Source organism: Schistocerca cancellata, chromosome 1 (assembly GCF_023864275.1).
Source record: "Schistocerca cancellata isolate TAMUIC-IGC-003103 chromosome 1, iqSchCanc2.1, whole genome shotgun sequence".
NCBI classification, from domain to species: Eukaryota; Metazoa; Arthropoda; class Insecta; order Orthoptera; family Acrididae; genus Schistocerca; species Schistocerca cancellata.
The window spans coordinates 632,170,657-632,195,121 of record NC_064626.1 but is presented as its reverse complement, the minus strand read 5'-3'; the positions used below and the strand labels follow the sequence as shown (position 1 = coordinate 632,195,121).

At 38.3% G+C, this 24,465-nt stretch overlaps 1 protein-coding gene across 1 annotated transcript in view; it reads right to left on the bottom strand.

The window, feature by feature from the left end:
- LOC126090712 (zinc finger protein 26-like) overlaps positions 1 to 23,844 on the bottom strand; it is a 94,437-nt gene extending 70,593 nt beyond the window's left edge. The window contains exons 1-3 of the mRNA XM_049907010.1: positions 23,726 to 23,844; positions 8,662 to 8,856; positions 7,657 to 8,543 (exon numbers count right to left, since the gene is read on the bottom strand). Coding sequence (XP_049762967.1) covers positions 7,657 to 8,543; positions 8,662 to 8,824 — 1,050 coding nt within the window. The 5' untranslated portion in view covers positions 8,825 to 8,856; positions 23,726 to 23,844. The remainder of the gene's footprint in view (positions 1 to 7,656; positions 8,544 to 8,661; positions 8,857 to 23,725) is intronic.
- Between the last annotated feature and the right edge of the window lie 621 nt (positions 23,845 to 24,465).

The following is a 24,465-nucleotide window of genomic DNA, read 5'->3' as shown; positions in this document are numbered from 1 at the left end:
ATCAACAAAGTTAATTAAAAAGTGTCTTCTGAATTTAGTAACACATTATGTTATGTGTGTAACCAGACATTTATCAGTGGAACATTTCCTGAATGGTTGAAATGCCCTGATGACTGTAGTTGTAAATACATAATAACTACATAGTTATTTAGCCCTCAATCCTCCATGGTGACTGAAGAAATATATACAAAACTTTTTTTCTACTCAGTAGTAATAATGCTATTATATGCGTTACCCTTGATATATGAATGACAATCTAAACTAATAAAAATTTGGTAACACTAAGGTGAAACTAAAACCATTGTGTAACAATGAAAATTTGCAACCTTCTACAGGTATTTTGTATCTGTCATGTTCAAGCATAATCTTCGGAAGGTATGCCATTGTTTAAGCTTGAATCAGGAAGGAAGAACAGATTGAGTGGTGCCTTGGGATAGACCAGCAGCGAAAGGCCTCACTATATGACACGGCTCCCGAAGTCGATGCTCACCATTCCTGACTCTGTCTGACCAAATTGATGACATTTTGAGAGGTATTAGGGCATGTGGGAATTTGGGGCACTAAGTGGCAGATGCAGCACCTGAGATACTGTTGTGAAATATAAACTCCCCTGCATACAGTTACTTCGCTCCAGAGGCACGTGACCTTATGTCATATGTCAAGTAGCTGAAAATGAAGGACAATAAATTGGAGTTTATTTAATCCTCCTGTGGTTCTTGGCAGCTACTAGGGTGAAATAAATCTCTTCTAACTTGCCTCTACATTAGGCAATCTCCGTGATTCATGGATTCCTTAAGCAGTGGGAGGACTCATCATTGTGTGATGCCTGTGGCTGTTGACTATCTATGCCCCACATTTGGGAAGAGTCCACTCAATTTGCTAATGATTTTGCTGTCCATAATTTGGATTGGGAGGTGGCTTCTATTTTCTGTGACAACACTTAAAGTGCCATATGCATAGATAAGTTTTGTTAATTTTCTCAGCTTTTATGCAAGGAAAACAGCTTATTCATCAAGCTTGTTTCAACAAACCATCTCTTCCATTTGTAAATTTTTACAGTTTCCATGCAAATCACCAAACTATTGCGTAGCCTTGGCCCAAATAACATAACTGCACCCTCCCCCATCTGCTTTTTATGATATTTTTCTTTCTCTTTGCTCTGCTATTTTCACATCTGTTTCTTCTATATTCTTTGTTTTATACCTTTATGGACTTATTTCCATAATGGGGGTTCACAGAGATGTGACTTAAGAGTGTCATTTTCTTGTTACTTTCTTTAACTTTTTTTCAAACTCTTCTCAAGACTCAAGACTGGATCTAAATTACAATTTTGGCTCATTTACTGTTTCTTTTTTGATCTATTATGCTTTTAAATCACCATACTTTCTTTTCTGTTCCCTAGTGAGTACTTGGAGACCCAGACATTCTGGTTCCTGACTAAGGATCTAGGATGTGTTATTTATTGTTGTTGTTGTGGCCTTCAGTCCTGAGACTGGTTTGATGCAGCTCTCCATGCTACTATATCCTGTGCAAGCTGCTTCATCTCCCAGTACGTACTGCAGCCTACATCCTTCTGAATCTGCTTAGTGTATTCATCTCTTGGTCTCCCTCTATGATTTTTACCCTCCACACTGCCCTCCAATACTAAACTGGTGATCCCTTGATGCCTCAGAACATGTCCTACCAACTGATCCCTTCTTCTAGTCAAGTTGTGCCACAAACTCCTCTTCTCCCAAATTCTATTCAATATGTAGCTACACTCCATACAAATACTTTCAGAAACGACTTCCTGACACTTAAATCTATACTCGATGTTAACAAATTTCTCTTCTTCAGAAACGCTTTCCTTGCCACTGCCAGTCTACATTTTATATCCTCTCTACTTCGAACATCATCAGTTATTTTGCTCCCCAAATAGCAAAACTCCTTTACTACTAAGTGTCTCATTTCCTAATCTAATTCCCTCAGCATTACCTGACTTAATGCGACTACATTCCATTATCCTCGTTTTGCTTTTGTTGATGTTCATCATATATCCTCCTTTCAAGACACTATCCATTCCGTTCAACTGCTCTTTCAAGTCCTTTGCTGTCTCTGACAGAATTACAATGTCATCGGTGAACGTCAAAGTTTTTATTTCTTCTCCATGGATTTTAGTACCTACTCCGAATTTTTCTTTTGTTTCCTCTACTGCTAGGTCAATATACAGATTGAATAACACTGGGGAGAGGTTACAACCCTGTCTCACTCCCTTCCCAACCACTGCTTCCCTTTCATGTCCCTCAACTCTTATAACTGCCATCTGGTTTCTGTACAAATTGTAAATAGCCTTTCGCTCCCTGTGTATTACCCCTGCCACCTTCAGAATTTGAAAGAGAGTATTCCAGTCAACATTGTCAAAAGCTTTCTCTAAGTCTACAAATGCAAGAAACATAGGCCTTTTCTTAATCTAGCCTCTAAGATAAGCCATAGGGTCAGTATTGCCTCACGTGTTCCAGCATTTCCACGGAATCTAAACTAATCTTCCCCGGGGTCGGCTTCTACCAGTTTTTCCATTCGTCTGTAAAGAATTTGCCTTAGTGTTTTGCAGTATTTTGTTATTTATCTGGCATAATTCAAACACAATTTTTCTTCCTCTTAATGACACTGCCATCTCATTAATGTTGTGAGGTGTATATTTAATGTCTCTATCAATTCTGGTGTTAATAAGTCCTCAAATGTTCTGGGAATCTCATTGAAGTATACGAGATAAATTTTTAAATAAGATGGAGCTCATCACCATTGCAGGAAGGCAGAGAGCAAGAATACTTCATATGATTTTCTGTCATCACAAAAATCTTCTCTTGTTCCTTTGGGACCACTGGAAACCTCTACTTAGAATCCTATAAACGTTCTTTGACTAGCTGCCACCATATGGAGCCCATTGAACTTAATTTACACAAGATTTTTAACCCTCTGACTCTTTCTTTCTCAGCACTTTAATGATGAAACCATAACCTTGATGCCAATGGCTTTTTATTGAAAGAATTATTGTTATTACTATAATGGAGGCAAGTAGGTAAGTAAGTGCTAAAAAAATGAAACTTTGAATTGTTGGTAAAATTCCATTGTAAAGCCAAGGCCAATAACTTGCATTTAGATACAAGCACCAGAACAGTGAGACACAGTGTAAACAGTTGTCACGTGATGATACTCATGACTTCCACCTACTTCGATGTTCAAATAAGAAGTCATGTGCAAACACTTTGTTCTCTGTTAGTGTCTTGGCACACACTTGTGTGAACTGCTGACCATTGAAGTAGCTGTGTGGTTTGTTTGCAACAACCACACATCGCCAAAGTAATTATTATGTATACATAATACACAGTACTGCGAAACAGAAAGGAAAATTGCACCAAAATAGAGGCAGAGAAGTGAAGGTAGTGCCAAATGTGAAATGAAGAAACTATGCAGTGAAGGAAAGGAATATACTCAAAAAGACAATACTGTGGCTCCAGCTAAAGATGCTCCCAAGAACCTGGTAGGCCTCAACTATTGTTTTAAAATTTATTATAAGACTTGGGATCAACATAGGTAATGTTCAAGTGTTTTAATCTGTTTAATTTATTATTGAAATGAATTTTGTACTGACAAAAATAATTGTTGTGATTATGAGGTTATAGTTAACTACTTACATGGAACCTCTTTCAGGTTTCATGTAAATGTCCATTTAAATACAGGCAGCTTGCATATGAGCAGAAACTGAAGTTGTTTGATGGTTTCTGTTGACTAGGAGATACAGTGAAGCAAAGTACTTAAATGCAGTGCTCAAATGCATGTTTTCTAAGTGAAGAGGCAAATATCAGAAGTGAATAATGATAATAATGAAACCACTCAGCTGTCTACTGAGGAAGGTGCTGAACAACTGGTAATACCAGAGAAGAAAGAAGTGCTACACATTGCCTTATGGTGAGAGAGATATAATAAGAGTTTGTGAAGGAAGCTTTTGGGAGGTTCTCAGTTTGACTAAAAGAGGAGTTTAGGAACTAACATGGTTGAGGCAGAGTGGTGTGATCGCAAGTGGTGAGACTGCCTATTAATATAAGTGAGGACATAACACAAAACATCGGAAATGTAACAAGATGATGAAAAGATGGTTGTTGATCATATTAATGCAATATCAAGGCAAGAAAGCTGTTATTCCAGGGAAAAATCAGCTGACAAATACTACTTAATTAAGTTCTGATTGTTTTAGTTTTTGTTTATTCAAGGAATTGCACAAGCACCCTGGAAACAATATAATCACATATTGCTTCTATACTAAAGTCTTTAAAGACAAATTTCATCATTTTTCAAGTACAAATGGTTCAAATGGCTCTGAGCACTATGGGACTTAACATCTGTGGTCATCAGTCCCCTAGAACTTAGAACTACTTAAACCTAACTAACCTAAGGACATCACACACATCCATGCCCGAGGCAGGATTCGAACCTGCAACCGTAACAGTCGCGCGGTTCCGGACTGAGCGCCTAGAACCGCTCGGCCACCGCGGCCGGCTGTTTTTCAAGTGATACATGTCCTACATGTGACCTGCTAGAGTAAAATTGAGGTGTGATCCCAATAATAAGGACAATAAACTGCAGCTATAAATCCATAGCTGAAAAGCAAACAAAGCTACAGAGTCCATGAAAGCTGACACAATCAAGAGTGAAGAGCCTAACTTGAAAGAATGTACAGGTGCAATGAATTAACAAAAAGTGATTTCTCTTCCTTCATTAAGGCACAGTGAAATGTACAGCTAACAGTAGCTCTCAAATTACAATTGTTGCATTCATGTCAGTGATAATCAAACCGGTCATGTTTTCTGCATGAGACCACATGTGACAAGGTGGGAATGAAATTGCTGCTTGTGTGCATAGAGCCTTTACACTGAAACTTACTTGTAAAATGAAGGTAGTAGTGTGGAGTGACATCTGCTGTGGGCACAATAAAAAAAAGGATGATGACATTTCTGTGGGTTTACCTAATAGTAAAGGGTTACTTTATGGCAGTGGTTCCCAACCTGGGGATAATTACATCCTGAGGGGTAAAATGAAATTTTCTGAGAGGTAAAAACTAAACGATTCAACTCTGTTTCAGTCACAAAAATAAATTATTTTCAAAAGGTCATTACCATTATTACAATTTTGTAAGACTCTAATATTTATTATGTTAGTTATCAATAATTACTTATTCTCAATGAGTAGCATTAATGCTGTAGAGGTTACAGGTTCCTCACATAGTCCACCCAGTACACACTTATGTTGTGCTTTATCCCGTACACTGCTGATGATAAAAGTGAGACACATACGTGACAAATGATAAATATCACAAGAAAATGTCTTCTCCAAGTTATAGATAGTAATTTCAGCAGTCCAGAAATTGCTTCATTATTCTCTTCAAGACAGATAAATGACTTGATTGACAGCAGACACAGCAGTAACTACATAAGGGCTACTATAGTGCAGTACATTGTTATTATTATTAGACTGGTTAGACACATAGCATTAACAGCCTGAAATTGTCCAATTTCTGCCAGTTCAGAAGTAAGGAGTGCAGCAATCAAGTTATTTACAAACAGTAAGTATAGTGCACACAGCTGAACCTATTTGATTTTAAATGGGGTTGCAGTGTGCAGGTCAAGACAGTACTGCACTGGAGAGGAGTAATGCTAGGGAAGTATGTTTTATAACAAGTGTCTACCCTAACTGTGGACAGTTTGCTTTCTTATCTGAGAAGAGTTCATTCATCTTTCATCATTTTAAAAATAAAATTCTTCCAAGAAAAGTCTTTCATTCCACAGTTTAGTTAGGTGCTCTGTGTGTGTGTGTGTGTGTGTGGGGGGGGGGGGGGACAGAGGTACTAGCTGATGTCTCATTGTAGTCATGGCTAACAGTCTAAGAAAGGTTGGGAACCACTGCTTTACAGAAATATAGAATACAAGTTTTTGGTGAAGGGCATTCTTTTATGCCTTATGATCATGATTTTGTTCACATTGAGAAACAAAAGAGGCTAACTGTGTGTGAAGTTCCAAAAGATTTAGTTCACCTCATCATACACAACATCATTCATAGTAACTGTTATGCAAGAAACAGATTTTTACAACTTTTAAGTCAGCTGCTGAAAAATATATGATTTTCACCAGTGTACCTATTTCAGATCTACAGCGGATCAGACTGACGGCTGAATGACTAGGGGTGGTGCAAGTTCAGTCAACTCTTAATGCAGTTGAAGAGTTCAAGGAACATTACATCCCAAAGAGGAACATGAAGCCTCCTGCTCTTCAGCAGGTGCAGTGGATACACTAAATGATGAATATCAGTTGTCTGAGGTAAAGAGAAAGGATTAGCTAAAATTGTTCCGTTTGTAAAAGAGGAGAATAAGTAATTTTACAAGAATCTTGTGAAATGTTTGGAAATGGGCATGATGGCACTTGGATCATTATTTATGTTAAAGCTGTTTCATAAAGGAAATTTCATTTTCTTCAAATTTTGTATTGTTCTGTTCTTAAACCTACTAATGCAGGGAAAAAACACATACAGGATGAGAAATCTGTATAGTTTTTTGTGTTCGTGTAGTCATTCCACAACTTTTGTACTGATTTTGTATGAATGCCATACACATTTTATCGATTACTTTTAAATCAGTTTTTCAGTGTGTGACTCATTATTTATTTACATGCCACAGTTATAAAAAAGTCCTCTTGTTCTCAACTGTGCTCATTGCAATAATCACCCACTCAATAATACAACTTTATTTTTAACACAATTTATTACCATTTATCCTCTGACCTCCTCTTCTGTTGTATGCCCCTTCCCCAACACTGTTGCTATCACCCTTTCCTCACTTTTGACTGCACCACAGTTTACATGATTGTTATATCTTTTACAGTGCTTAGAATTTCTTCTGTAGAATTTGTTGCCAGTCTTGACTCTCCATCCTAGATTTCCACTTCTAAAACCTCAAGACATTTGCTTCATCGTAGTACAACAGTATGAGGCATGTCCTGCAAGTACTCTCTTAAAAAAGGACCAATCTTACAGCCAGCATATAATTCCACGTCTTGCTTATCACTCATGTCTCCATCAACAAGTAAGCCACACACTATCAAGCTCACAATTGTTGCTGCTCCATACCACAGTTTGCAATTCTTTAAGTTAAGCCTTCATTCGAAACACTAATCATGTTCTATAATTATTTAGGTTTACTATTCATCTGAAATTTTGGGTATCTTTACGTTGAAATAAGAGAAATGTGTGAAGATTTTTGGTTTATATCAACATTATTACTTGATATCTATGACAAAGTACTTTTAGTAGCAATAAGAACCTTAATGAAAACTTTTTGCCATAGTTGTGGTGTTTGCCATGGTTGTGGTTTAGGGGCACTCAGTGGCGAGATTATCAGCGCCGACATTTACTGTAGTAAGTAGAAGTTTATAGTTCATTAGTATTAAGTAATAAACCACTTAGCATTATTCAAGTACTAATGATGCACAACAAATGCAGTTTGCTAAACACCTTGAGCATCAGATAAACAACTGGCAAAATGGAGAAACATCTTACAGGTCTGATGGGATTCAACATTAAAAATGTATAATATGCTCTGTTGTGTATTAGAAGCAATTTTATATTTACCTTACAATGATACATATATTTTATTTTATCATGCTGTAGTTTCCAGTGCACTGTCAGGTTTGTCCAATGCAGATATGACTTATCACAAGCAGTACAAGCGTAATAACTAGGCACCTCAAAGCCGTCTGTGGCATTTTCTGAAGAATGGGCTATTTTGTGAGTCTGAAGTCTTGAAAATGTTGGAAATGTTGACCTGCACACTATACAGGAAAACACATACAGTGGTGCATGACTTTCTCGGTGGCAGTTTAATGCTTGATGACTAACAAAACAACGTTCACAGTACTCGCAAAGAAAAACTCTATCAATCAAACCATGACTGAAATGTAATTCTGTAACATTCCCATGTCCAATTTTAGCATGTTTCAATGCTATTTCTTCACTTATAAACACTTCTTCACAAAAACTGCATGTAAAGTAATGTTTAGGTCTTACCGTTTCAAGACTGTGTTTCATTAAATGTTTTTTGAGTCTAGAATGTCTACTGAAATGCTTGCCACAAGTTTGACAGAGGTAAGGTTTAACTATCATGTGAGTTAAGAGATGTTCTTTTAATGTTTGCTTATCCATAAATTTTCTAGAACATGTATCACATTCAAACTGATATCCTTCTTTATGCTTTCGGCGATGTAAGTATAATCCCGGTCTGGTAGCAAAATATTTTCCACAGATATTACAGGTAAGATGTTGTGAAACCTTCCTTCTATTTTGTAGTTTGGTAGGCCGAACGAAACTGCCAAAATTAGTGCAACCATTACTAAATGTATCATTTGGGTATTTACGTGACAGTCTGTAATTGTCACTTCTTTTTGAAGCATAATTATTGTTGTGTGTCCCACAGTACAACAAATCTATTCCATTTTGTGTTTCTTCAGGTGTTTTGTTTTCTGAAAGATAAAAATTACACATATTGCATTTTATTAAAATGACTCACATTTTAGTTTTATAGCTTATACCAGTTTTGACAAATTCTAAATTGACACTAAAATATTATCTTGATTTTACCTCTACAGCTGACAGTGTTACGCAAATTGAGCGGACTTGGAACATTTTCTTCCTCATTTGTTTGTTTCAACACAGTAACTTCTACACTTTCAGTCACATGTGAGTTTATCTGCATAAGAAAGTCACTGTTAATATGCTGATTTATGTTTACAACCATCTCCATTTTCCCAGTGCAGCAAACAGGACAAACATATTCTGAAACATCAGACAAAGACTGTTCTTTGCATCTACATGAAGGATAACATTTAAATTCTCTGTAAAAGGACCATAGCAGGATCTCAATATGACGACAGCAAAATAAATGAAAAAATAACTACAATATCAATGAGGCTGCAATAGGGTCCATAGTACTGACGTATTCAGCAAGATAGAAATTACGACTCTTTCATGTGAATACATCTTCCAGGGTATAATCTAATAAGAAAAAAATATTCATCTGTGTGCTGCAAACAGTTCAGTACATAACCATGAAACTAGATCCAGTCAATACCTATACCTAAACAGAAAAAACAAGTCAAAAATAAAGAATAGTATACTACGTAATAGCCTAAAATTGTACAACAGGCTGCCACAGGAATTAATGGTGTAAATGAACTTCACATCTTTAATCAAAGGCTAAAAACATATTTATTAAGTAAAAGGTGTTAACTGTAAATGAAAATTTAAAATAACTGTAGACATCCACTAAATATCATAAATACACCATACATTAAGAAACAATGTATGACATAATTACATATATTGTAAGACTAATTATTAGAACTGTAAAAACTGTAAGAATTGATGTATTGTTTATTTAAAAAGAAATATTGTATCAACAACTGACGACATCCATACAGTTTGTATTGTTTTATGAATGAACAATTATATCAATCAATCAGGTACATTTGGAATTAGCCAACTCAACTCATACAAATACCTTGGTGTAACAATTCAGAAGGTTATGAAATAAAATTATCACATAGAGTCAATCATTGGTCAAGTGTGTTGGGGCCAATACTAAATAACGGCTGGAGAAATAAGTAGATTGGACAGCTTATCTAAAAAGACATTACACACAGTCATGGCAGTATCTACCCAATTTTTGGAGTTTTCAACATTTGCTGTAGGCCTATCTTACAATAAAGGAAATGTGTAGCTGTGAACTAAATGAATGGAAAATTCTCTGATGACAAATCAAAGTGTAGAATGCAGGTTAGAAATTTAAAGGATGGTCATTAAAATATAAAAATTATTGTCAGGCTGTGACAAGTATTTTAAATTAAACTGAAGACCCACTGCTTACTCTCCACAAAACAGTGAAATTGAATGACCTACATGCTGATGTGATCTGTCACTTGAAAAATGCATAAAGAAAAAGCATACACCTAGAATTCTACCAACATGGGTCTTATTAATATGATTTAAAACAACTAAAACAAGCTAGGAAATGTATGTATCCACTAGGTAACAGATACTTGCTTTTAGTGAACACAGCACTGAAAAACCCTTTGAAAACTGTATGTAACCTTTCATGATTATCATAGACCACAAGCTGTGAACAGAGAATACTGCAAATGAGGAAGTATAGTTAGAAACTCCTAATAAAATTCTAGAACGATAACAGCAAGATTGTAGTATGTTGAAACAATGGAGAACAATCTTGATAAGCTTAAATGACCCTACTGCGACTATTATTGACATTTTGTTACCGGACCTGGAACCTACACTAAAGTAACAAGCTATATTTATTAGCCTGACTGTTATTACAGATGTTAGGTATGTGAAATGTAAGTAATATCATCCCAACAGATACTATTCAAACAAGGCATAATGAAATTTTGAAAATTTATTAACAGTCCCTCTATAGCTCTGAAGCCAGCTTATCCTTATAGCTACACCAATATTTACAAATGAGCTGGGGCTCAGGGTGGCAAATTCTTAACGGCAGCAAATTTTTGAGGGGGCTGGGGTTGGAACAACGATGGTTGCAGGAGTTCTTATAATTGAGAAAGAAATCGTAGGTAGACAGAAAGAGATATGCACATCATGCAACGGGCAACACTACCTCTGAGTCATTTTTGTTTGGCCAGGCACGGACGCATCAGACGGTCAGCTTAAGAAGATGTCTGAAAAAGCATGAATGCTAATTAGGAAGCTGTTGATAAAGCTCTTAAGTGCAGTTCTAAAGAGAAAATTGAGAGAGCTGTGATTAAATCAGAAGCAACAGGCGTACCTCACAAGCTTACCTCTAAAGATACTGCATTCATGGCTACAGTGTGGGGTAGTATATTGGAAGGTTTCAATGCAATAGAAAATGATCTGACTGAAAAACTGGACTTCAAGAAAGTGATAAATGACTTTGTCAGCAGTTCAGTGGCTTTCTTCTAGCCTTGTTATCAGCATTATTTGTTGATACACTGATCAGTTTTTTATTTCTACCAAATTGTCCTTTTTGTGTATGTGTGTAGTTAATAGTAGTATATGTTTGGTGTCTACCATCCTGAATTGTGGACATCCTGCAACCTATCTTTCTACTCTGAACTCAATATTTTTCTTCTTTGGAGATTTCTTCCTTAAATAATACAACCTATTTTAAATAACTTCTTTACAATTTTGCTGCTAAATGTTTTTCACAATTGCCTAAGCTTGTTGTTGCAGGGGTGGAAAAAGTTATTCTACATCTACATCTATACTCTGCAAACCACCATGAGGTGCATGACGAAGGGTAGGTCCCATTGTACCAGTTATTAGGGTTTCTTCCTGTTCCATTCTCCTATGGAGTGTGGGAGAATGATTGTTTGAATGCCTCTATGTGTGCAGTAATTATTCTAGTCTTATCCTCATGATCATTATGTGAGCAATATGTGGTTGTAGTATATTCCTAGAATAATCATTTAAAGCCAGTTCTTGAAACTTCTTTTATATACTTTCTCAGGATAGTTTACACCTATCTTTGAGAGTCTTCCAGGTCAGTTCCTTCTGTATCTCTGCGACACTCTCCCATAGATTAAACAACCTGTCTGGTATGGGTTCCACACACTTGAGCAATATTCTAGAACCAGTTGCACAAGTGATTTGTAAGCAATCTCCTTTGTAAACTGATTGCATTTCTCCAGTTTTCTACCAATAAACTGAAGTCTATCACCTGCTTTACCCATGACTGAACCCATGCGATCATTCCATTTCATATTCCCACAAAGGGTTATACCCAGTTATTTGTATGAGTTGGCCTATTCCAACAGTGACTCACTGATATTGTATCCACAGGATACTGCATTTTTTTCATTGTGTGAAGTGCAAAATTTTACATTTACAAGTTGCCAGTCTCTGCACCACATCGAAATCTTATCAAGATCTGATTGAATATTTATGCGTAACAATGTAAATGATCAATTATTGATAATATAATGTAAATGGATAGATAAAAAAATTTACTCTCCAAACAGTGGCAGGGGAGCACACACACATACACACACAAAAGGGTTTAACTTTCACAAACTTTCAGAGCCAGCAGATCCTTTTTCTGGCAGAAGAGTTGAAGGGGAAGGAAGAGGAGTAAGGGAAAGGATTGGGGAGCTTTAGGGAATGGGGAACAGTTCAGATAAGTCACCCATAACTCAGGGTCAGGAGAAACTTACCAGACAGGAAGAGAATGAAAGACTGATTGTTGGGGACTGTTGCAGATGAGATTTGAAAACCTGAGAGCTTAAAGGAGGAAGACAAGGTAAATGCAAGTTAATAGGAGTGAAAAGCTAAGTGCATTGTATGTAACAGAGGTGGGAGGGGGGACAGAAAAAAATAGACAAGTCAGAAACAAAAGATGAAGAAAACTAAAATGGAATGAAGAAAGTAGTAGTTATTGAGAAGAAATGCTGAGACGGAAGCAATTAATGTAAATTAAGGCCAGGTGGGTGGCGAGAACCATGGACACGTTGTAGTGCTAGTTCCCAACCGCTGAGTTCTGAGAAACTGGTGTCTGAGGGAGGAATCCAGATGGCGCCTTTGTTGCAACAGGCACCAAGGTTACAATTGTCCTGCTGTAGAGCATGCTCTGCAACAGGATATTGCATATTGCCACAATACACCCTCTGCCTATGCCCATTCATCCTAATTGATAATTCAGTGGTAGTCATGTTGATGTAAAAGGCCAAGCAGTGTTCACATAACAGCTGATATATGGTGTGTCATTTCACAGGTGGCTCTCCCTATGATAGAATATGTTTTGCCAGCTACAGGACTGGAATAGGTAATGGTAGGAGGGTGCATAGGTCAAGTCTTGCAGTGGGGACAGTCACAGGAGTAGGAGCCATAGGGCAGGGAGATGGGTGCAGAAGGAGCATAGGGTCTGACAAGGATATTGTGGAGATTGGGATAGTGAGAAAAAGCTATTCTAGGTGTGGTGGGCAAAATCTCAAACAGAATTGATTTCATTTCAGAGCATGATTTTAGGAAGTCATGGCCTTGTTGAAGTACCTGTGTGCTCTGAAGTTGTCTTTTGGAGGGACCAACAGTACCAGGATTGGATGTGATGGCCATGTAAATCTGCTTTTGAGCTAGGCTGTTGGGATATTATGTCCAGTGAAGGCTGAAGTGAGGGTGGTGGTGTATTGCTGTAAAGAGTATGCATCCGAACAAAGACATTTGCCTTGAATGCCAAGGCTGTACGGGAGGGAACATTTGACATGGAAAGGATGGCAATTGTCAAAATGTAAGTACTGTTGTTTGTTAGTAGGTCTGATGTGGATGGAAGTTTGTAGCTGGCCGTCAGTGAGGATGAGATCAACATCAAGGAAAGTGGCATGAGCTTTGGAATAAGACCATGTGAAATTTAATTGGGAGAAGGTATTTAGAGATTCCAGGAATTTTAACAGGTCAATCTCACTATGAGTCCATGCAGCAAGTATGTCTTTAATGTATCTAAGCCAAACCAGGGGCTGAAGTGACCGATGAGAAGGTTGGCATAGGAAAGAGCCATCTTGGTTCCCGTGGCCGTACCCTTGACCTGCTCCTCAAAGGTGTAGTAGTTGTTGGTAAGTATGAAGTTGATTAAGGTGAGTATGAATGATGCCATAGGTTTTGAATCAGATGGGCACTGCCTGAGGAAATCTTCACCAGCAGACAGATCACATATGTGTGGGATGTTGGTATAGAGAGAGGTCGCATTAATAGTGACAAGCAAGGTGTGTGGTGGGAGTGGGACAGGCACGGATTTCAGATGATGTAGGAAATGGGTGATACCTTTGATATAAGAGGGAAGTCTTTGTACTATGGGTTGCAGTGTTGATCAACTAAGGCAGATATATGTTTGGTGGGTGCTTTGAATCCAGTAACTGAAGGATGGCCAGGATGATTGGGTTTATGGATCTTAGGAAGAAGGTAAAAGGGGGTGGGGGTGGGGGGTGCATGCTTTGGTTGGTGTAAGAAGTTCTATGGACTAAAGTTTAAGTCCTTGTGAGGTGACCGAGGTTTTTAGGAGGGACTGCAGGTCAGTTTGAATCATAGGGGCTGGATCTTGATGGCAGATGCTGTATGTAGAGGTGTCAGACAGCTGGTGTAGAGCTTCACTAACATACTCCTGTTGGTCAAGTATCACAGTGGTAGATCCTTTGTCTGTTGGTAGGATAATGATGGAGTCATCAGCTTTTAGGGAACATAGAGCCTGGAATCTGCAGAGGATAGGTTAGGGTCATGTTGTAGGGACCTGAGGAAAGGTTGTGAAGCAATGCTGGGGGAGAAGAATTCTTGGAAAGCTTGTGAAGGGATGATTCTGAGGTAGTGGTGGTGCGTGAAGTTGGGATTGTGGTTGGAACTGTTCAAGGCAGGGGCCAAAGTCAGGTTTGCTGTTGGAATGATTTTGGGACTGGGTTGCAATATGATATTTCCAGTTGACATTAGGTCCTTCACCAAAGCAGCAATGTTAAATTCAGGTTTAGGGCTGAAAGTGAGGCCCTTGGATAATACAGATAATTCAGGGAGGGAGAGCGCTTTGGACAAGAGGTTGAGAACACTGTGCTGTTGTGACTGGGTCTTGTGATTATGAGTTGTTACTGGTGTGGGACGCAGTGGTGAAGGCTGTGGGATGTTAAGGAGATTGGCCAAGATCTTCCTTACCCTTCAACTTTTCTGCTACTGGCTCCAAAAGCTTGTAAAAGTTAAACCCTTTTGTGTGTGTGTTCTCCAGCCACTGCATGGTGAATGGATTTTTTATATTTATATTTACTGAATATTTATCAGCCTTTTTTCAGGTAGTACTTCATAATAGATAACTGCGCCATATGCAAAAAGCCTGCTTTTAATATACAATATGAACAGCAAGGGTACTAATACACTTCCCTGGAGCACTCCTGAAGTTACTTCTACATCTGACTATGATTCTCTATGCAGGATAACATGCTGTGTCCTCCCTACCAAATAGTCCTCAATCCAGTCACAAGTTTCCCTTCATTCTCCATATAATTGTACTTTTGACAATAACCATAGGTGCAGTACTGAGTCAAATGCTTTTCAGAACTCAAGAAATACAGCACCTACCTGGCTGCTTTGCTCCAAAGCTTTGAGTATGTCATGTGAGAAAAGTGCGAGAAGGGTTTCACACATTTGATGTTTTCGAAATCCATGTTGGTTGGCATTGAAAAGACCATTCTGTTCAAGATACCTTATTATGTTTGAGCTCAGAATATGTTATAAGATTCTACATCAAATCGATGTCAAGGATATTGGACGGTAGTTTTGTGGATCATCTCTACTGCCCTTCTTGTAGATGTGTGTAACCTGTGTCTTTTTTTTTTTTTTTTTTTTTTTTCAAGGAATATACACTAGATTATAGTTAAAGAAGGGCTAACTCAGCCACAAATTTGGCACAGAATCTGATGGGGTTTCCATCAGGGCCTGGAGCTTTGTTCAATTTTAACGATTTCAACTGTTTCTCGACACCACTGACACTAACACTTATTTCATTCATCTTTTCAGTGACACGAGGATTGAATTGGGGCAGTTCTCCTGGGTTCCTTTGTAAAGGAACATTTGAAAATGCAGTTAAGCTTTTCAGCTTTTGCTACGCTACCTTCAATTTCAGTTCTTCTCTCCCTCGCTAGGGACTGTTCACTAACTTTGGTGCCACACAGTCTTTACATAGAATTTCTTTGGGGTCTGTGAAAGATTGCTTGACAATATTCTGCTACGTCAGTAACTGAAGGCAACATGCGTTGCTCGTTGACAGCCAAATGCATTTTATTCAACATCTCTCTATCTATACCTCTACACTTTGTTTTACACCCATTATGCAGTAATCTGTGTTTCTCTAGAAGTTTCTTTACAATGACTGTATACCATGGAGGTTCCCTCCCACTATGAACTGTTCTACTGAGTGCATATCTATCCAGTGATGGTCAACTATTCTTTTAAACTTGAGCCAGAGTTCCTGTACGGCTCCTGCCCTGTGCTGAACATTTCAAGCTCCTCATTGAGGTATGACACTACTGACTTTTTTATCTAGTTTACTGAACATACATATCTTTCTCCTTGTTTTAGTTGTCCTTTGCACTTTGGTCATCATTGTTCCCACAATGACTTCATGGTCACTGACACCAATTTTGATGTGGACCTCCTCAATGAGGTCAGGTCTATTTGTCGCCATTAGATCCAATATATTTCCATCATGAGTGGGGCTCCTAACTATCTGCTCCAGGTAGTTTTCAGAGAAGGCATTTAGTAAAGTTTCACATGAGGTCTCATTATTCCAACCACTAACAAAACTGTTTTCCCAGTTAATTGCTCGATATTAAAGTCTCACTGATGATTACAGTATGATAGGGGAACTTACATACGAGTGAACTGGGATTTTATCTAAAGTTTTTGGTTACATCAGGAGATGAGTCTGGTGGGCGATAGAAGGACCCAATAATCATTTTATGCCTACCCCTGATAATGAGTCTTGCCTAAACAATGTCACATGCAACTTGAATTTTTAACTTGGTGGATTTGAGTTTCTTGTCTACTGCGACAAATACACGACTTCCATTTCCAATTTGCCTATCCTTTCGATATACTCTTAAATCTTCCCAAAATCTCACTGCTATCAATTTCAGGCTTTAACCAGCTTTCTGTACCTAGTATTATGTAGACTTCCCTGCTTTTCATGAGTGCTGTAAACTCTGGCACTTTCTTGCAAATGCTTCGGCAGTTTACCATTAGGATTTTAATACTCTTACCTGTGGGAGGCATTTATTTTGATACCCTGATACTTCTCAATTTCCTACAGCTATTGTTATCTGGATTGGATGGAAAGTTAAAAAACCCTTGTGTGCACTCATAAATAGTCAGCTATCTGTGTAGCAGCCTCTGATATGTAGTCCACACCTGACCCATTTAGGGCAACCCTACAGTTCTCAGCCCTATGGCACAAGTCCATGAAGTCGCAGCCTAGCTTGTCACAGAACCTTTGAAGTCTCTGGTTCAATCATGCCACTTAGAACCAAAGGGCCACGATCAGTTCTGAGGACAATGCTGCAAATTGTCAGCATCTTTGAAACTCCATGTGCAAGGGGTTGGTTTTCTCAATCTTCTCTGCCAGTTGTTGTAATGGTCCACGAATGACCTCAGAGTCCAGAAGACAGTCATCACTTGTTTCAACTTGCGCCACAGTCTGCTATTGGTTGCACCCTGTTCCCTCAAAGGCTGCTGGAACAGCCTCTTCAGAATGCCAAAAGAGGCCCCCAGGCATACACACTGAGTGCACCTGGTGTCCTTTCCTGTCCCTTGCTGCCATTTCCCTAAGGGGTACCATCATTCACCATACGTATGAACTGCTGACAATCAATAGAGCCCTACATTTTTGTGAATGCTCCTCATGACTCCAGACGAAACATGTTTCCCCAAAACAGGTGAAGTGAGTCCCATTGGCTCAGTTTCAGTTTCAGTGAAAAACATCACTCCAAATTTGTTGATTAGGGAGATTGATACAACACCCTATGTACTACTTGGTCCCCAACCACCGTGTACAGGACACCTAGATTTACCATTGACATGTCTCTCACAATGACAGGTCCTGTGCTTTCTGCAGAGAAGATAGGATCCACAGGAGAGGATAGTACTTGAGGTACTTCTGGTACAGGTATCACAGGTACATGACTCTCAGGAGCTCTTCCAACTCACTGATTCGCAGCAGCTGCCGATCGTTTGACTGTAATCAGGGTGATTTCCAGCTGCTTACAAATGTCAACCAACACATTCCGTGTTTGAAAACAGCATTCACAGTGGGGCTGCATTTTGGTTGTTGCAATGTATTACAAGGCAATGAACAAATAACTTTATATAAAGCCCACTGATTATCTTTTAATCTTCTGAGCTACAAAATTGCTAATTCCCTATAAAAACTGAAGCAGAAAAAGAAAAACAAGATTTCTATTAAAGCAATACCAAAACCTGTGGCAAAAAATAATAGTTTCCTAAAACATTTTGATGTTAATTATATTTGTTAGCAAACTCAAAAACAGAGTTAATTTATGATAAATGCAGATAACATATATGACTAAAACTCTTTAAGGGAAAACTTGATGTAACACAAAATGTTAGTTAGAAAATCTGCTACAGTAACCAAATAACAAACACAAATTTGCTACATATTGCTCGTACATTTCGCAAAGAACAATGGCAGTTTCTGAAAAATTCTCAAAAACACATGTTTATTTGCTTTGATATACAATAAAATTCACAGGTGATGTATACTGTGGTTGAACTGTAAACCACAAACACTGATTTGCTTTATTGGGTCCATGGGTGTAACATTACCTAAATAAGAAACTGCTTATAACTGATCAACATTATATCTAACATAAAACAAAGTAAAGCTTTCCTCAATCTGAAAGTTGATTTACGCATATATGTGCTCGGCTAGCTTGGCTAAGCATGGTCCTTTTGGAGCTGGTATGCCCAATGTTTTCTTTGATATTTGAGCTGACTTATCCAACCATTTCTAGAGAGACCTGCAGTTTAACGTGGAACCCAATCCAGGATGTATCTTGGCCCTTTTTCCACATACAGAACACATTGTGATAGGCAAAAGTTGCACTAACTGCCAAAAGTCATAAGAGTGACAAAGTTTTGAGCCCTCAGCCTTGCAATTTATAATCTGACATTCGCCCACTCAGACACCAAGCCATTCCATAAATAAGACTGTGTAGCATCAAAGACTACAACATTATGCAACAAATGAGATAGGCAATCAGCCCCTTGTAGATCAATGGCAGGTGGAACACAGGGACTGTAACAAGATAAGTAAATTGCAGAAGCTTTCAAGCTTTCCATGGAGTTTGCACGATCATAAATCACAATACTGTAATATCATGTAAAAGTAACTGTATGTAGAGCAGAAGACTATTATAAATTAAATAACAAAATCAGAGTTATTAAACTAAGTGAATAAAAAGGCTAAATATGTGCACAATCCACAGAAAATTTGCACTTTAAATTATGAAATGAAAACTGCGTGAAATGTCACATGTGATGGATAAAATCCAGACAAAGGGGATGTTTTCATTTCTTCGGTAATGAGGGAAATTGTAGAATGATTAGACCCAAAAGTAACTACAAATTCTTTCCTGTGGGTAGACAGGTGGTAGTGTTGGTTTCCCCTAACTAGATGCTTTTATTGCATGAGTATGTGAACTAGGTGGACAGATGTTACCTGTGTGTGCCCATGAAAGGAAGGGATTGGGGTCTGAGTGAGTGATTGATTGATTTATTCATCACATACAGTTTTAACTTGTCACATATAATCATTATTGAAAGTACTGTACACACAGTAAAATACTTAGAGGAGAAAAACCATAGTGATTTTTTTCACTCATTGTACTAAAGTTTGCTAACATTACTAACTTTTAAGTCCTAAAATGATTTCATGAAGTACTGAACTATAAAGATCAAAAGATTTGTTCCTCCGCAATGATAGCGCTCCACTTTGCACTAAGTTTTTGTCCAAAAATAAAATAACAACATTTTTGACTCATTCTACTGATTAGATTTTGGCTTATGTTACTTTCTCCTGTTCCCTAGCTTGAGTAGAGGGCACAACAGGGAAGTGTTGTGATATACAATGGATGAAATAAAAATTCGTGATCAGATGAAATAAAAAACTCAGAAATCCAATTGAAGTGACACTTCTGCACTACTGACAGTTGTATTACCAAAATTATATTTACTGAATTAATTTTTTTGTGTTTTCCCTTCACTGTAGCCAGATTCATTATAACTTATCTGTGGAAGAAGTAGGGCTCGTCAGTTAGAATCAACTTGCTTGATTTCATTCACATAACTGATAGTAAAATTATCATGTAAGATATCCAGAGGTAAGTGCAGATTTCATGTCACTTACTGTTAGAAAAAAAATCACCATTTTAGAGCTGTTTTTCTCTTTTTCTTGTTCCTGGGCTAGCAACATCCCCACATATTTGTTCAACCTTCTTTTTTACAAATTTACATCTGACATTAAATTTATTACAGGATTTTCCTTCATTTCTAATGCAAATTCTGCACTGGACAGATATAATCTTAACTTATTTTAAAAAGAGAATATGGGAACACCCTCTAAGAACATAATTGTTGAATTTTTCTTCTCCAAAGATCTGGACAGATGTAATCTTAACTTATTTTAAAAAGAGAATATGGGAACACCCTCTAAGCACATAATTGTTGAATTTTTCTTCTCCAAAGATCTCTTTCAGGACTGGAGATGTGAGAGTCAGGAATGTAAAGATAATTTTTAAGGTGAAACTGGTGAATTTTACTAAGTTCTCGTATGTTAAGACTGGCATTCATTGTCGCTTTGTCATAAAGGAATTCCATGAGCAGCAAAAACTTCAGATCTTTAAAACACACTTGTAAGAACTTTCTACTGCATATAAAGAAGTTCTGAACTTCATTAAGGGTCCCTATCACATTCTGTCCCCTCCATATTCTTCTTCTTGTTCCCTGGGACCTGTATTGTACCACAGGTTATAATTTGATTGCGAAATGCCTCTCCTATTTCCTTAAAGTGAGAAGAGAGGAGATATGAAATGCAGTAACACTTTGCAATATCCTAATGTTCTGGACAGAAAGTATTGTACAAGCAATCCCAACATTTCTACCCAACCCCAATGAGTTCTAAGCATGCACTGGATGATGGTCATCATATACAACATTACAAAAAGCCAATTATTGACATGTAACTGTGGATATACAAATTATGACCTCTCCAGCATTGATACAAATCACACAGGTAAGGGATAAATTTAACAATGTCTCCATGAATCTCTGGAATGTACAAAATGGGCTTTACCTGGACCCATCACAATTTAAATTATAGAGTGCAGTTTCAAGGTTATGTACTAACTGAACATAAATCAAAGATTTATTTGTATATTCATTCACTCACAAATACTAATTTTGACATAGTTAAGACTGTTTTCCCTTGTGGAAAACAGACTTGTGATTTCATGCAAAGGAGAGGAAGAAATTCCACTTGACAAAATCACCATGCAGAAGAAACTTTCACAATGAAGCAGACACAGCGTTAGGTTGGTTGGTTTGGGGAAGGAGACCAGACAGCGTGGTCATCGGTCTCATCGGATTAGGGAAGGATTGGGAAGGAAGTCGGCCGTGCCCTTTCAGAGGAACCATCCCGGCATTTGCCTGGAGTGATTTAGGGAAATCACGGAAAACCTAAATCAGGATGGCCGAACGCGGGATTGAACCGTCGTCCTCCCGAATGCGAGTCCAGTGTCTAACCACTGCGCCACCCCGCTCGGTGAGACACAGCGTTAGCATTCCTGCCAATGGCTACTACGCTCGGTGAGACACAGCGTTAGCATTCCTGCCAATGGCTACTAATAAATTTTGATGCTGTGGTGTAAAACATAGGATTCCATACAGGTGTGGTTTATTTTCTCGGAACTTTATGAAAATGGGTAAATAATAAAAACTAAAGCAAGAGTTATCCTTACAGAATGAAATACATGACTTTTAAATTAGCCCACCTCATTATGCACCAGCCACAATGAGAGTTAAAAAACTAATAGGGATTGGAGAAGAAAGAGACCAGTTTCCTCCACCCATGCTTTAAAAACTGATTTAAGTTTATGTTTCATCAGCTGTTGTTGTGTTTGATGAGTAGAGGCAATTGTCTAATAAATGAAGTGAAAAGTAACCCTTTATTTAGTGATGTAATCAAAGATCAAACTATGTGACTGCCTATAGATTCAACCTAAGCTAGAACTTATACTCATACTCTGATGAGCAAGAACATTCTGAACACTGCCAACTGCAAGATCGAATGCTGCCTGGTTATGTTGCGGGCACATGATGTGGCAAGGGATGTATATGGGAGCAAAGAGTATTGGGGAGCCATTTGAGCAACAATATGGATTGCAAACGGGAAAAATAATGAACTCAACAAACGGCAGATTTCTATGGCCTAGTGCCAGGGAACAAGCATCTTGGAAACTCTGAAGCTGGTTGATTGTACAGACAGTACAGTCATGTGCATCTTCGGAAAGTTGTTGAGGGATGGCAAAACCAAGAGTAGGTGATGAGGCGTTGGATATTGATGTCTCGTCACAGAACGTGGAAGTCGAAGGCTACCGTGCTCTGTAAAGTAAGACAGCCAGCAATCTGTGATAGATTTTGCTGACAGTACAATACTGGTGCAGGCACAAGTGGATCAGAGCACACCATTCATTGCACACTGTTCAACATGAGGCTCTGCAGCAGACAAAAACTAAGTGTTCCCATGTTGACCCATCAATTGCAGTGGGTACTATATCATCAACATGAGAGCATGGATAAATGGAAATCTGTTGCCAAGCGGGACAGATGATATTTCACACTGGGTGGATGGTTGTCTTCAGACATACTGTCATACAGATGAACAGCTGCTTCAAACATACACTGTGCGATGAACGCAGGCAGGAGGGGTCAGTATCATGCTATAGGGGACATTCACGTAGGCTTCTGTAGGACCTGTGTTAGTAATCAAAGCCACCTTGACAGCTGTTGACTACGTGAATATTATTGCAGCCCACCTGAATTCCTTCATGATTCATGTTTTCACCAATGATGATGACACCTCGCAGCAGGATAACTGTCCATGTCACAAGGTGAGAATCATGATACAGTGGTTTGAGGAACGTGATGGAGTGAATTCAGGTTGATCTATTGACCATGAAATTCGACTGATCTCTACATAATGCAACACATTTGGGATACAATCCCACACCAGCTCCTCATCCACAAACACCAACCTGTAGTCTATGTAACTTGGATGATCTGTGTGTAGATATTTGGTGCCAAATACTTCTGGAAACCTGTGAAGCACTTTTCAAATCCATGCCACACAGAATCACTGCTGTAGCCTGTTCACTCTGTTATTAAGCAAATAGTCACACAAGGTGTGTTCAAAAACTTTCTTCTTTCCATGTAAACCAGTGAAGAGTGGGAGACTTTCTTCAGAAGTGATCAGGTAGAGGATATTCGTGTGCATGTGAGATTTTTTCTCACCTCCAGACAGTGTGTGAGTGAAAATATGTAGTGAGCGCTTGTCAGACCTCAGTTGTAAAATGGTGGAACAAATTGAAAAGTGACATTACATCAAATTAGACCAAAAGCTTGGCGAGACCCAATGGGGTCTCATTTGCTTTGCAAGATTCAACAGGTTTTCGAGGATGATACCATTTTTAATTGATAAAGCAGTGGTACAGCTGCTTCAGAAAATGACGTACGTCAGTGACTAGCAAACTGCATTGAGGCAGACCTTCAACAAGCTGAAATGACAGTATCGTTGAAGAAGTGGACACTTTTGTCATGGAAGACCATCATATCAAGAGCATGATAATTTGTGAACGAGTCAGGAGTAAGCATTGGATCGGTACAAGCAATTTTGACTGACGATTTGTGCATGAGGAACGCTGTGACTGTACGTGACGAGATTTGGGTTTATGGGTGCGCTGTCTCCGTTGTATAAGGGCACAATTTTCACTATTTAATTTCAGCCTACGTATTTATCGATATTATGCAAACAACCAAATGCAGAATAGGCGCTATCGCTTACCTTCAGCAAGTATTTATCAGTCGTTACAGTTTGGTAAGGTGATTCGCTACTTCCTTCCTCAGAATCAATTGGAATGCAGTGATGTGAAATGAAGAAAGGAAGGCCACTCGGTTTATTTTGATTTGTGCTGTTCGTTAACTAGGCTTTTAAACGTTTAAAAGTCGAAAATGTTCTTTCTGACGATGCCACTGGAAAGAGGGTAACTAGGTTTTGGAGAAAAGGTCTATTTTATGTATCTACCGGATGTCCCTCCTAAAAGCGGTCAGGCGGATTTCTCTGATGGTTCGGCAGGTATCTGTAATTTTTGTTTTCGCAATATGTAGCTTAAATAAGCCTAAACAAAGATTGATGATCATATCTTTCATGTCGCCCAGTGTCGACGGAAAGCGTCAGTTTGTTTCCCATTACAAACAAAATGATTTTCAAAGTGGTTTACGTGCCCATTCGATAGGGGGGTCAAATTAGTCCAGTGCAATATGTGTTTTATCTATATGTATTAACATGACCAGTAAAACGCGAGGAATAAGTAGCACTCCAGCATCGACTGCTGCTGCATTCGATTATGTGAGTGCGGGCGAGTGCAGTGAGGTCATGGAGGTAGAATTATTTTTACCTCCATGAGTGAGGTCGCTGCTGGAGTACTGGTTAATCTCCTTGATTTACTGTTTTTGTTAATACGTATCGATAAAACAAATATCGCACTACATATAAAATTACTCTTTAAAAATAATTTTGTTTGT